At 39.9% G+C, this 13,483-nt stretch overlaps 1 protein-coding gene across 4 annotated transcripts in view; it reads left to right on the forward strand.

The window, feature by feature from the left end:
* Window positions 1–13,483, forward strand: part of sobpa (sine oculis binding protein homolog (Drosophila) a) — a 41,025-nt gene that overhangs the window by 12,503 nt on the left and 15,039 nt on the right. For 2 of the 4 annotated variants that reach the window (XM_034576371.1, XM_034576373.1), the window contains exons 2-5: window positions 123–243; window positions 1,368–1,574; window positions 5,087–5,238; window positions 7,674–7,697. In XM_034576371.1, the coding sequence (XP_034432262.1) occupies window positions 123–243; window positions 1,368–1,574; window positions 5,087–5,238; window positions 7,674–7,697 (504 nt within the window). The remainder of the gene's footprint in view (window positions 1–122; window positions 244–1,367; window positions 1,575–5,086; window positions 5,239–7,673; window positions 7,698–13,483) is intronic. The other 2 variants (XM_034576372.1, XM_034576374.1) reach the window with 1 other exon arrangement.

Here is a 13,483-nt window from a genome sequence, read left to right on the forward strand (position 1 = left end):
AGAATAGAATAGAAATATACAGTGTGAGCACAATATATACAGTGTTAGCAGCATATCAAAGTATTTTTTATTTGTTTCAGTCTGCATTTCAGAACCTCACCAGTCAACTGTTTGTGTTGCAGAGTTTTGCAGAGAACACCATGAATGAGCTGCTGGGCTGGTACGGCTACGACAAGGTGGAGCTGAGAGACTCTGACAACCTGGACATAGGGGACACCCCCCAACACATCTCTGTCCTCAGAGGTATGCAACTCCAGCTTACAGTTTTTTTTCCTTTTTATTTAAAGCACCATACATTAAATCAAGTGCATGTATTTTGGTTGGCATGTTTCACTGTTCATCATCTGTTCTTACGCTGCATAAAATGTGAAAAATGAAAGTAAGTTAAAGAGAAGTGCTTGTGAATATCATTAAACATGGCTCATGCATTTTTTGAGTATGTTGACACATGACTGTGAGACCTATCTGTGATTGTGTTAAAGCCCATGGAAACACAATTTCTTAATAATCAGTCCATAGAGTCTAATGGGGTCCAACATGAGAAAACTATATTATTCAAACATTTTGGTTGTTTAACATGAGGGATTTCTAGATATACATTTTTGTACGTATAGGTTTAAGTTTATTGCTACTGCAGGTCGTATACAGTAAGGTTTATTAGAGCTTTTTCACTGAAAACAACAGCCAGAACAACAATGTGGGGTTCTTGGAGATTAAACTATAACATGAAAGTTGATACCTCATGAGCAAAACAATGAGCTGAAAGATGCTAAAACGCTCTGTTGACCTGAAGGGAACTGGCCACGTTTTTCTGTCCTAGCCCGACTGAGCCCATGAGAAAACGAACCCAGGCTGATCCAAACCCGATTTGTTTTTTGTTTCCAAACCCGACCCGAGCCCCATGTTTTCCCTGATTATTGGCACATGCAGTGTAAAAATCAACTAGATAGCTCAGCCAGTGTGACCTCACCTGACCCGAACCAGTATATCATTTCAAAATGGACCCAGCTCGACCTGTCAGGACACTCAGGTCAGGTATCCACACTATAAAGGGAACAGAATGCAGAGATTCATTGTTGCTTTTTCAATATGAGCAAATCTTTTACATTGCACGTATTTTGGTCCATTATTAACACACAATTATTGATTAGCTGATGTTTTCATTTTATTTGTTCAATATTCAATATCATAGAGGATAGAGACAGATATAAAACTGTTTTCAAGAGCTTTAAAATGTTCTATATTTTAAATAAACTTGTGCTTCGAGTGTGAAATGTGAATCCAATGCGAGTTGCAGTGAGTGAGTGCTGCAGCATCTCATCAGTCGTTCAGCAAAGCTTTACTTTTGCTCAATTTCTCCCGTCTAGAAAACTTGTTGCCAAAAATCCCAGTTTCAGCAGAGAGCAGCGAGGGCTCCCCGGATCGAGCCAACAGCTCCCAGTCTTTGCCAGCCCACAGGAACGGAGTCACAGATCCCTCCAACACACCGTACACCTCCACGCCCAGCAACAAGGAACATGGCAACCTGCCCATCATAGTCCCCATGATCCCTCCGATGATCAAGCCCCCTGCAGGTAGGGAGCGCCGACACATTTTTTGAAGTGACACAAGTAAATAAAATAGGACCGAAAACACACCTAATGACTGCCAGAGAAGAAACAGTATCAAAATGTATTAAAATATACAAACCAGCCCCCCTCTACAGGCGGCACATCCAGTTTGTTTTAGGCATTTGTGTGTTTTGAACAAGGCTAAATTTTAAATTTCCAAAACGATCAAGGTAATTTTTTGCCTGATATATTCAGTCAAATGTCCAACCCCAAACACAACACAGCCACATCCTCAGTTTAAACCCCCAACCAGAAGCTGTTCTCCTGACGGACTGCACCAAAAGTATAAACTTACTCACTAATTCTCCAGCACTTAGCAAGAAAACGGAATGTTTATGCGATGTGAATTGTGTCTGTCTTTGCAAAAGCCTGAAAGCCTCCATATCAGCCAGGGACAGGCGACTAATGAGCTAGAGCTACCTGCTGTACACCTTGTTCTCCTCCACCTGCCCAAGTGTCAATATTACCCCCATCAACTCTCCAAGGAGATGTCCGCGTTCCTCGGCCAGACAGAGGCTTCATTATCCCCTGCGTCTGCTGTGGCACAGGAGGTTGGTACGCCCAGGCGGAGGGAGCACGCCGCCTTGGCATCGCCCAAGAGGAGTCCCCGCTGGCCCTGCCTAGGCGGGGAAACAGATGGTGTGGTCCTGCTTAGAGCGCAGCACCAACCCGCCACCCGGCCAACACCCCCTTTAACTCGCCGCCGCAACCCCTACCCCCACACATACGCTGAATTATTCATGTGCCCCGCAAAATCCGACAAAGGACCTTTTGAGGTGCAGGTACGGTGCACGATGGTGGTATTTAGTATGGAGGCTGCATAATTACCAGGTTGGGGGGTTTTTGCCCCTCATGCAGATGTGAGTGTTTTGAGATGGGCTTGTTACGGGGAGCCAGGATGTGGGAGGGGGCGGAAACAATTTCCACCTCAAGATGTGTCTTTGTGTAAAAAACGTTGAGATATCAAGAAAGATGTTGTGATTTCATGTTAGCCTCGGATCCTGTTTATTACACTGTGGTACATATGTTATTCCAAGCAATGCACAAACTCTGATCCACCTCCTCAGTCAGCTCAGAGTGAAACTATTTTCTGTTTTTTTCTGTTATCACTGCAGTGGGCAGCAGGTCCAGACACACACAAAGCTGGAGAGACTATAGGAATGAGATAGAGAGAAAAGGAGAAGAGAGACATAAAATATGCATGTTGGGTCCACTGTGCTGTCTTTAGGCCTCCAGGGAGTTATTCCCTTAATTGTGCGTTAGTCTTTACTTAAAATCTGATGGCCCTGTTGATCCATTAAGCTCACTAAGAGGTGAAAAGCACAGCCCATGTGCGATAAGGACGCGAGCGGGGGTGAAAGACTAATGGGCCTCTGTTTTTCTTTCACCCTCACACCCGCACAGTCATAATGTGATAATTGGGAGATACAGGAGGGAATCTCCGTGAATCTCTCTCATTGCAACAGCGGCGGCACTAAAAGCCAGCAGTCACAGTTTACCACAAAAGAGGCATCTCACTGCCGCTGAGGGTCTGTTGGCCACACTGACCACACAGCACCACTGCAGCTACATCCCCCCCAAATCTAAAGGTAAAGATATAATATGACTACTCTTCAATAAAATGTCTAAAACAGAAGAGACCTATGTTATATATATTTCATTGACTTATGTACTTACATTATCCAAAATGTTTCAAGCAGTGTTCAAACCCATATATATATTCTCAAAAACAAGGTTCTCAAAAACACACACACACACACACACACACACACACACACACACACACACACACACACACACACACACACACACACACACACACACACACACACACACACACATTCTGTATGTATATATATATATTACAATGAAAATAATTTCAGTTAAAGTAGCTACGTGTTGAGATCAGCTGTAGATTTACTTAGAAATTGGGTCGGGGTTTCTCCCTCAAAGTTCTTACATTTTACAAAGCCGTATTAACTGTGAAAATCAAATGCATATCAACTGAAGGTATATGGATACAAATCCAAGAGATGGATGACATGACTTTATTGACAACCTAGTGCATTCCACCTTGACTGCCAGAGGTCTGCTGCAAAATGTCTTTACAAATACACACCCACAAACATAAATACCAAATAATACTGACTGCACCATGCAAACAGAAAAGAACCTTGACACATCATCAACTGAAATCAAATGAAGATATAAAATTCCTCACAACAAAGATTAAAGGCTGAATAAAAGCAAACCAGAGCTGCAGCCATTTTACCCAACGGTGGTTTACAATTTTGCAGCAGATTGTGTTGTGGATTTATGAGAACGAAAGCTGTATATTTAAATATATTGTGTGTAAAAGCCAGAATAGGGACAAGAGTTGAAAATAACCAACAGCTGCAGTTTATTACTCACATCAAGCTCTGTATTGTTGTTACACTGTGTAAAACTGCATAATATAATTTTATTTTACAGTATTTTACTTGTTTCCCATTTATTATTTACTTCCTGTCTAAGCTTGACCATTTAACACTTTAACAGTTTAAAACCATCATAGAATTCACTGTATCGTGTACAACACTAATAATATCATTAATAGCTCTAATCTTTACAATGTGACTCTACTTTATGCAAACTCCACTGTTGTATTGTCTTTGATGTGAATGTTGGTTTTTCTCAGTTACTGTCCTTGTGGCCTTCTGGGTCAAATTGTTTATGTATTTACTTATTTCTGGTTCTCTTCCCTCATGTTTTTTTGATTTTCCTTTCTCCCTTCCATCTTTTTGCCCTCGGAGTGCCCCCATCATGAATAATTTGGGAATAAGAAAGAGAAGAACCAAGTAACAAAATGAACTGTTTGTCCCGTCCAGGAAGAGGAATCCCTCACTTATGAATCTCTCAATTTAATTCAATTCAGTTTTATTTGTTTAGCACCAAATCATAACATACATTATCTCAAGGCACTTTACATTGTAAAGTTTTTATGTGGGAGTTTTTCCTTACTCTTGTTGAGGGTTGAAGGCAGAGGATGTCACACCTTATTGAGCCCTATAAGATATATCGTGATTTGTAAATACGGGCTATACAAATACAATTTGATTGATTGATTCAGAAATTGATTGATTGATTAATTGATTTATTGAATTCCTAATGCTCACTGCTACAGCGATTTGTGGCTTGTATGTTGAGCGGATTTAACCACCCAGTAGCTATAGGTTGAATCATTGGAGGTCATTTAGGTCATTAGTTGCTGTATGCTTGTTGTCCACTATGGACTTACACTTGAAATATAATAGACCTAACTAATCCTTGCTAAAGTATATATTGTATTCTAAATTGTCGTACCAACACATGTACCACAAGGTCAATATAGGTTTAAAATGACAATGTGGGGAATAATAGTGGTTTGTCCCACATAATTACACTCTCAACTTGATCTCCATCCAAACTCACTTTCACTGTTGGTTGTTTCTCTCCAGATGAGGATGCATCCAACATGCAGATCCTGTGCGCCTGGTGCCAGAAAGTCGGTGTCAAACGCTACTCTCTGAGCATGGGGAGTGAGCTGAAGAGTTTCTGCAGTGAGAAGTGCTTCGCCGCCTGCCGCAGAGCCTATTTTAAGAGAAATAAGGTAAAATTCCTTCCTCATCATCAGCTGGGCGCTGTGTTATAACACCTTGTAGAGACTTTGCATTTCCACCATGTCACATGTCTATGGCAACCACCTGTGTTCATATTCAGAGAGGCTGAGCGGAGAATATAAAATTGACATTTCATAAAACAAGCAAATTAATTCAAATGTATCATGATATGCACATGTAAGTTACCATGAGGTGAACGATCCTTGAGAATTGCATGAATTTGACAAGAGGCTATTGTCGTAGTGTTTATCCACAGAAAAGGTTCCAACATTTCAGGAAATAAATTATACTTCTCCATTAAATTGTTTTAGACACTAAATAGCTGCGTACCCTCCACTTAACCTTGACGTGCACCTCCTTAGAAATGTAACCACATATCGCAGCAATGCACACTGCATCTCGGTCTCTCAGACGCCAAACAGCCACACAAAACTCTATCCTTTTTCCTCAGCTCAGTGATTGTACACATCGTCCTCTGACATGTCCTATCTTTTCTACATAGCAGTAGTTTTGTAAAAAGTAACTTTTTAACATTTATTAGCTCAAACTCCAACATGATCCACTCAGTTTCTTTTCAATTTGCCATCGTTTGAAGTTCACACACAGTGGAATAAAAACCTACTGGTGTCATTACATTGACACAGACAAAAAGTAAATGCTCACAAAATTGTATCCTTCACTTAAACCAAGTTAAAGAAAATGACACTGCACTTATGTGTGTGTTCAGGAGGAAGCATAATCAATGGTGTTGGGGAAACATCTTGCCACAATCTCCAAAACTCTCATTATTTCATTTTTCACAACACAAACATTAATGTGAAAAAGTGGCAGGAGCTAAACTTTTTCCTGATTAAAATGAGCATACTTCGCAAAATTGTAGCTATTTTAAATTTAGGCAACTAAAAAAATATTCGAAAGTTATAGTCAAGTTAGCTCAGACAACTTTGGTTTGGGACTTTCTGAAGTTTGAGCCAACTAAAACAGTTGTTGTATTTGAAAGTTTGGTAAATGAGGAAAATGCTTGTTAAGAACATGAACCTAACACACATTAATTACCTTCATGATTTGGGGATGGAACCCAGTTTATTTGAAACATTCCTTCTACCTCCGGAAACAAAACCTTTTGTTTACTTTGCTTCAAAGAGCATCAGATTTATAATTTTGAGTCGTACCATCTACTGTATAAAAGTCAAAGAAGGGTACAAGTTTTACAAATCTAGCTTACACAGTAAAACCATACCATACAACCACAGACTGTATATAAAGAAGAACGACTTGTCAGCTGCCCAAAAGTGAAGCCAAATTATCTTTATCACCCAATGGTGGCTGGCTGCAGTATAGGTCATAATCTCTACCTCCTCCATGTTTGTGGATGAGACGTGGACCAAATGAAAAGTCAAAGTATAAATTAATGTATCTCAAAGATGGTTTGTGTCATTTTAGGTAGTTCCTCAAGTGTTCTTGTTTTTGAAGTATTTGATGCTATGAAAACCGTGTGAAACATCATGATTGACAGCTGAGACTAACTCCCGATTGGTTGAGCACATGTATTGGCAAGATTACAGACCCTGGTTCCAAATTACGTCGTTTCCACAAGATGGCAGCGTTCATATTCAAGATATTTAGGCTTCATTTCTGGATAGTGGAAGGAAGTGTAGTCGTCCATCTTTATTTACGGTCTATGATAACAGCTGTTAGCTACCTACAATGGTTGCAAACTGGACAAACCTTGATACAAACAAGACAAACCTTAGCTAACTTTGATACTATGGCCTGTTAGCTAAGATGCTTACATTATTTACACTAAAAAAATGGTCGTTTCAGTTTGCAGTATTCAACAATTGCATATAAAAAGAGTAATGAAGTATATCAGTTCTGTGGAGATAGTAAAGTTTAGAAGTTCTGTATCTGTTTTATTGTCGAGAGCAGAAATCCTGCAACTTTGCTGCCAGACAATGTCACATCATCTGGTATCCCCTTTATCAACGTGCACTATATTGTGCTTCTGACACAGCTAAATGAAGTATTCATGACTTTTTAATCATTTTCACACTGTAAGCAGGAGCTTTATCTTCTTAGTCTTAGTAATTATTCAGCAATTATTATAATATAATTATCCTCAATTCTGACTCAAGACATCTAAAGGTCTGTTTAAAAATGTCAACTTAAAAAACCCTCTCATTACTTTTTCAGGTTTGACTCAGATATAAAATGCATAATACATAATACATCCATCCAGAATCCATTTAGAAGAAATCATGGATTTTACTGTAAAAACACCCTCAGGCAATCAACTCCGAAATGTCATGGTCAGCGTGATGCAATAGAGGCAAGACGGAAAATATCAAAGTTGTTATTGTGTTCTTGTTTCCCCCCCCCCCAAGTGACTGTAGTTAAACAATCTCCTTTCTCTCTTGTACCAAAGCTGGGATATGTAAGGAATTACGCTGTGAGTATGATGTGTTTTCCTCTCCTGCTTGTCTGTCCTGAAGTCAGTTATTCATCCAAACATAATCACTTCCCAAGCACTGCACTGGAGCAGGGAGCAGAGAGGGGTGTGCACATAGAGTGTCTGTTCATTTCAGTCAACGATATCCTATTTCTTTTGTTTTCTGACACTTTTTCCCCAAAGCATGAGAAGCAAGCTGAACTTGTGTCTACTGTACTGTTGCTCATAGTATATGTTTTTCATTTTAGCTCATTTAACCCAATAGCAAGTTTATAGTTTTCATCGTTCTAAATGTTGAAATGATGATCTGTCTGTTCTCGGAGATGACGAGGAGAGTCTGACACATGAAACCATTGTGTGACGGAGCTGTAGAGCTTCATATCAGATCAAAACGCAGCGTTTGAACTGGTTTTATTTTGATCTCTGAGCTCCAGAGGAGGCCAAAAGAAACAGTTGCAGGTCTGTAAAATTTGACGTGCAGCAGAGTTGACAAGGCAGCTCCGTAGAAATGAAAGATCAGTGAGGGAGGCTGTAAACATGATATCTAAAGTGAAGCTGCTGTCAATCTCTGAATCCTTCTCTGCAATTAAACAGAAATAAAAAGCTGCTTTTAAAAGTTTTATAGAAAGTTTATATATAAAGAAACTCAGAGTCGTTGAACAGATTTATGTGTTCACACTTTGACACTCACACCTTGATTTTACGAAGTCTATAACATTGGAATTGTCTCCTGGACCTGACATCTCTTTTAAGTCTCATTAACTGTGTGACCCTGAACGACATTTTATGTTAGTGGAGCTAGAATATATTTTGACGATATTTAAGGTACACAGAGGTGTGGGGAGAAAAGTGTGTTGAAAAAATTGCCTTCTATAAAATGTTTCAATATTCTCTCTGCTCTCCACATTAATCTGCCTCAGACGTTTGACAGAAATATCAAAGCATGTCCTCTCACTGCTGTGACATCGCCAACAAATTGTAGGTGTAAAATATTCTGAATTTTAAAGTGAAAGTAGAGATCACATCAGTAGATTAAGTCTTTAGCCTCATGAGCTGTGACACACAGATTTCCTGTCAGATTCTGTTTTACTGGTGCTGTAACATAAGGTTCATCAAATTTAAGTGCAATTCATGAAATCACCTGCAAAAAACATGCACATTTATATTGTTTAATTAAATATGATTCATTAATGCAACAACTTAAAATTAGCTATTAGCTTGCTACTTCAGAGCCACTTCATTCAAGAAGTCACTTGCTTGATGCAGTCTCCAATATTTTAACATAAATGTCTGTTACACCTCTATCATCTTTTGCTGAATGAGGCAACATGGCTCCCTCGTAAAAGTATTGTCATATTTTCGCAGGAGTATCAGGCCGTATCTTCAGCAAATAGGAAAGCAGAGCTGCAGATCAGACTGTGTCAACGAGGCACGATCACACTACTGCTGCAGATTCCCTTTGAAAGAATTGAAGTGGCAAAACAAGCTTTTACGACAAAGCAGCCACAGGAAATGCAATGTCAGTTCGTAGTACTTACTGCTATTTCATTCATCAAAAATGTGTCTATAAAACAAGTCAACAGCCATTTTGTTCAGTTTTTGACAGTCGATCCGATTAAAATGTTACAGTGAGTAATGAAAGAGTCAGGAGCAGCCACAGCGAGCTGTTAGATGAAGAGCTGCTCTCACCACCTTTCACTGTACCCTACAGTTTGTGAGCAGCATAAATCAGATCAGAATAATGGAAAAAGACAAATTACTGTTGGACTTCTTTATTAAAACAACAATAATGTTCCTCTGCCTCTAGAATTATCTGACTTGTCATATCAGACCACATTCCCTGTTACCGCCTTTACCAACTGGTGTCATCAAATCAACCAGAACTGAAATATTTGAGATTTCCACTTCATGTTCTGTCTCACGTGTCATTTTATCCACAAAACCCCTCACATGCCATTGAGTTTAACAGGCAGCTAAAAATAGAGAAAAGTTCACAGTCTCTGTTAAAAAATACATCAAAATTGAATGTGATACTTTCTGTAAATATATAAGGCTATTGTTTTTTTACGGAAACCAATTTAGAACTTTTGTATTGTTTTTATTCTTATATAAGTCATATAAGTCATAATAACAATTTGAAAAATATATCATAAACATAAAAGAAAACTGATTTTTCAAGCATTAAGTATAAACTGGGGATTGAACCACGCCTTTAGTTTTTTAGGCAAATATACAACCCTTCTACCAGCACACGTTCTTATCACAGTCCTGATTTAGTCTCCAAAATACTGTAGTTTCTATTTCTCATCATCCATTCTTCATTTCCTGCTTTTGTTTTTGCAGAGAGGGTTTATTCTAAATGCTTTTTGAGACATCACACGCATGTTTACATCATTGCATGGAACAGGCAGAGGATTTAAAGGCGCAGGAAGGTTTCATGATTTCCAAAAAATCTATCTCGACCAATCCTCATTGAAAACCAATAGATTGGTAATTGGCTACTTAAGGTAAAATGTTTATATTAGCTCTGATTTGCTATCTTCCGTTATAGCTAACATGAATTTATGTTTTAACTAAAAGGCGGACATTTTACATGACTAAATCTATCATTTATTTGCAATTTGAGCACAGAGCTAAACCGCTCATTCAGTTGAGATTAAAATTTTCCAATTCTAAAAAAAGGAGATTTCATCGGAAATTGATCAAAAGCAAATATTGTAAAAGACAATATTTAGCCACAGATGCTGCCACTCTTCTCTGGTGATATTTTTTTGTTCATTCCAATTATTGTAACATCTAATAATAAAGTTGACATAATTCATTTAAATGGCAGCTTTAAGGTTTGACTTCTAAAAATAAATCACCATTACTGGATTAATGCATCAGCAGAGCAAAAAGGTACAGATACAATCAACCAATGTCATGTCAGGATCACATGGCACATAGTTCACAGAAAGATCATTTACACACACCCTGTTACTAACCAGTCAGCCATGTTGGCCTCATCCATCAGCAGAATGCACATGTTCAATCATCACAAACACAGGAAAGGCCTGCTCCTCCACAGCGGCTCAGATTCTATATTTTGTCTGGCTCTCACACATGCATGCAGGCCATTTGTGTAAGCGATACCCACGTTTCTTTTTCTCATGCACCCACAAGGTTGGCCACAACAACACGGCCTGCAGGCTTTTCTTTTTTTTTCCACCAGAAGAGGAAAAAAAAATATTGTCATGGTTGAAAAAAAAAAGTATCTTGTGTCTGCGTGCACTCTGGGTAGGGGAGAGGAGACGAGGGGGCGGTGATGGGGGGTGCAGGGGGTGGGCAGCGGCGCTGGCATTATGTTGCATGAAATATCTTCAGCTGCCTCATCCATGAAACCCAATCGCCTCCTAGGGTGACTATGGCTGCTACTTTCTCACATCCCTGCACAACTCCACATTACATAGTGTGTGTGTGTGGGGAAGGATGATTGATAGTTTAACTCTGGCTGATCACTTATTTGCCTGTTTACTGTATATGCCTTAAGCAGCTGGATTAGTTTGTATGGGAGCTGCTGCTTCCTCGCCGCTCGCGCTACTCAATTATTCTGTCACCTCACTCTGCCTGCTCTCTTTCATTCTCTGTTTGACTGTCCACTATTGATTCAGAGGAACAACTCGGCTCTTTTTTCTTGTTTTATAATTCACTGCAACTAATCTCTTCCTCTCCACCAGTGCCTGCCTTATCGCTGGTTTTCAACTTTTTGTGCGAAGAGACGCAACTGAGGGTAGTTTACTGAAATGTTGGTGTGCAACAGCTTGGACTGTCACACTTTCACATGCAGCCGCACAGTTTCCCCCTCTATCTCACACCCACTCATATACTGATAAACATGCTTGCTCATTGGACACAGTGCAGAGATTAAGTTAGGCAATTAGTGGTGATGAATTACCCTCCGTGTGTGTGTGTGTGTGTGTGTGTGTGTGTGTGTGTGTGTGTGTGTGTGTGTGCATGCCAGCAAAAAGGTGCATGTCTTTCTCATTCAGTCGATCAGCCTCACTTTTCACACAGAAAAATATATGGTGAGTGTATCTGTTAGGGCTGGATTTTAAACGCTGCATGCAGGAGTCTGTAACGAATGCATTGCTGCTGCGATGTCAACTGTGATGAAATTTTGGCTGTTGCTGTTGCAATAGCCCCAACAATCTGCTTTCCTCTGCAGCATGGCTGGAGTTTGACACTAGTATGTTGTGGTTGAGAAGCAGCTGGGAGGAGAACTCATTCAAAAACCTGATAACCTAAGAGGTTAAGTTTGATTTATCATGTGGCGTCAGAAGGGGATTTATCATATTTGTTCGTAAAAATTTGAAATAACCCCAAATATGTAAGAATTACAATTATTTTATATTCACATACAGTACGCTATCATTATCTCTATGTCTTTATTCCTTATCCATCCATTATCCATACAGCATATGCTTTGAGGGTTGCAGGGGTAGCAGAAGCCAAATACTTTATTTATACTTTATACATTTTTACTTTATATATACTTTTTATATTTGTACGTCTTACAAATAAACACAAATATGTTCATATGAACTCCTTCTTCCTCTTTGACAATATTGAAAAAAGCATGAAGCAGGTAGCGAGGAGACTCCAGCTCGTGTTTTTACAGGTCGTTTCTGCCACAGCGCAGGGGCTTTTTGTTCACACCATGAAATTCCCCCCCAGAGACCCCAGACCTCCATCAGTGTCTTTCCCCGGGAGCTCCCTCCAGGCGGGTGGGGGCAGAATGCCGCTTCATGTCAGCCCAGAAATGTCACATCACCTCAGACGCACACACACAGACATGTCTGGTGCCGTACCCACAGCCCCGCGGTCGCCCCGCCGCTCCCGAACACTTCACAATTTACTTTGCATCTCCATCTCCTGCCAGGGAGGACACGCACGCAAAATGAATAAGAGAGAGGGTGTGTGTGTGTGTGTCTGTTTGTATGACTGTAGCTGCTAGTGGAAATTTTGTCTGCGTGGTGAAGTGTGTAATGTGTGTGCATATTGCAGCTCAGGCTCACTGGTGGTTAGGAAGCCTTGAGGCCTGCCTGACACAGCTTCAGGGCACAGAGAGGAAGGTGATTATCTCATAGCTGCTAGCCATCCAGCTCAAATAAAGACAAAAGTAACTCAGACTAACTAGGCTTCGAGATTGTAAAAGTAGAGCCACGCACATGAGCTCACACGCCTTTGTGTCGTTCCTTAAACTTAGTCGCTCAAAAAGTACGGCAAAGAATGTACTTCATTCGCCGACACACCTCACACCACCATTTTTTAGGTGTGTTGTGATGATGACCTTGAGCGAGGGAATACTCTCTTCTACAACCTTGTGAAGTTCTAAGTATAATTTGCCAATTCACAATTCAGAGTATGCAGTTTCCAGAGTGACTATTACTGAGATTCACATTTGCTGCACATTAAAAAAATTAAATTACTCTGCGACATCCCTCCTGCAATTTAAACAGAGCTTCGGACTGAGCTCGGTAATTTGCCAGATCCATGTAATTCCTTTAAGATCTGCAGGTATCGGTACATAAAACTTTTAAATGCTCCAAACCAGCAGTATATTTAAAAATGGCAGCATCTTTGTCAGTCTTAACAATGAAATGAAATTATTCTTTAAATGACTGTAGTGCCATGTATTGTTGTAGAATTCAACTGGTTATGGGATGGCTTGTCAAACTATGAAAAGAAGACGCAAGCATCCCTTTTTTGTGTTTTCCTGCATGTCACATGCGCAGTGCTGCAGCTGT

The sequence above is a fragment of the Hippoglossus hippoglossus genome, chromosome 22 (genome assembly GCF_009819705.1).
Source record: "Hippoglossus hippoglossus isolate fHipHip1 chromosome 22, fHipHip1.pri, whole genome shotgun sequence".
Lineage (NCBI taxonomy): Eukaryota > Metazoa > Chordata > Actinopteri > Pleuronectiformes > Pleuronectidae > Hippoglossus > Hippoglossus hippoglossus.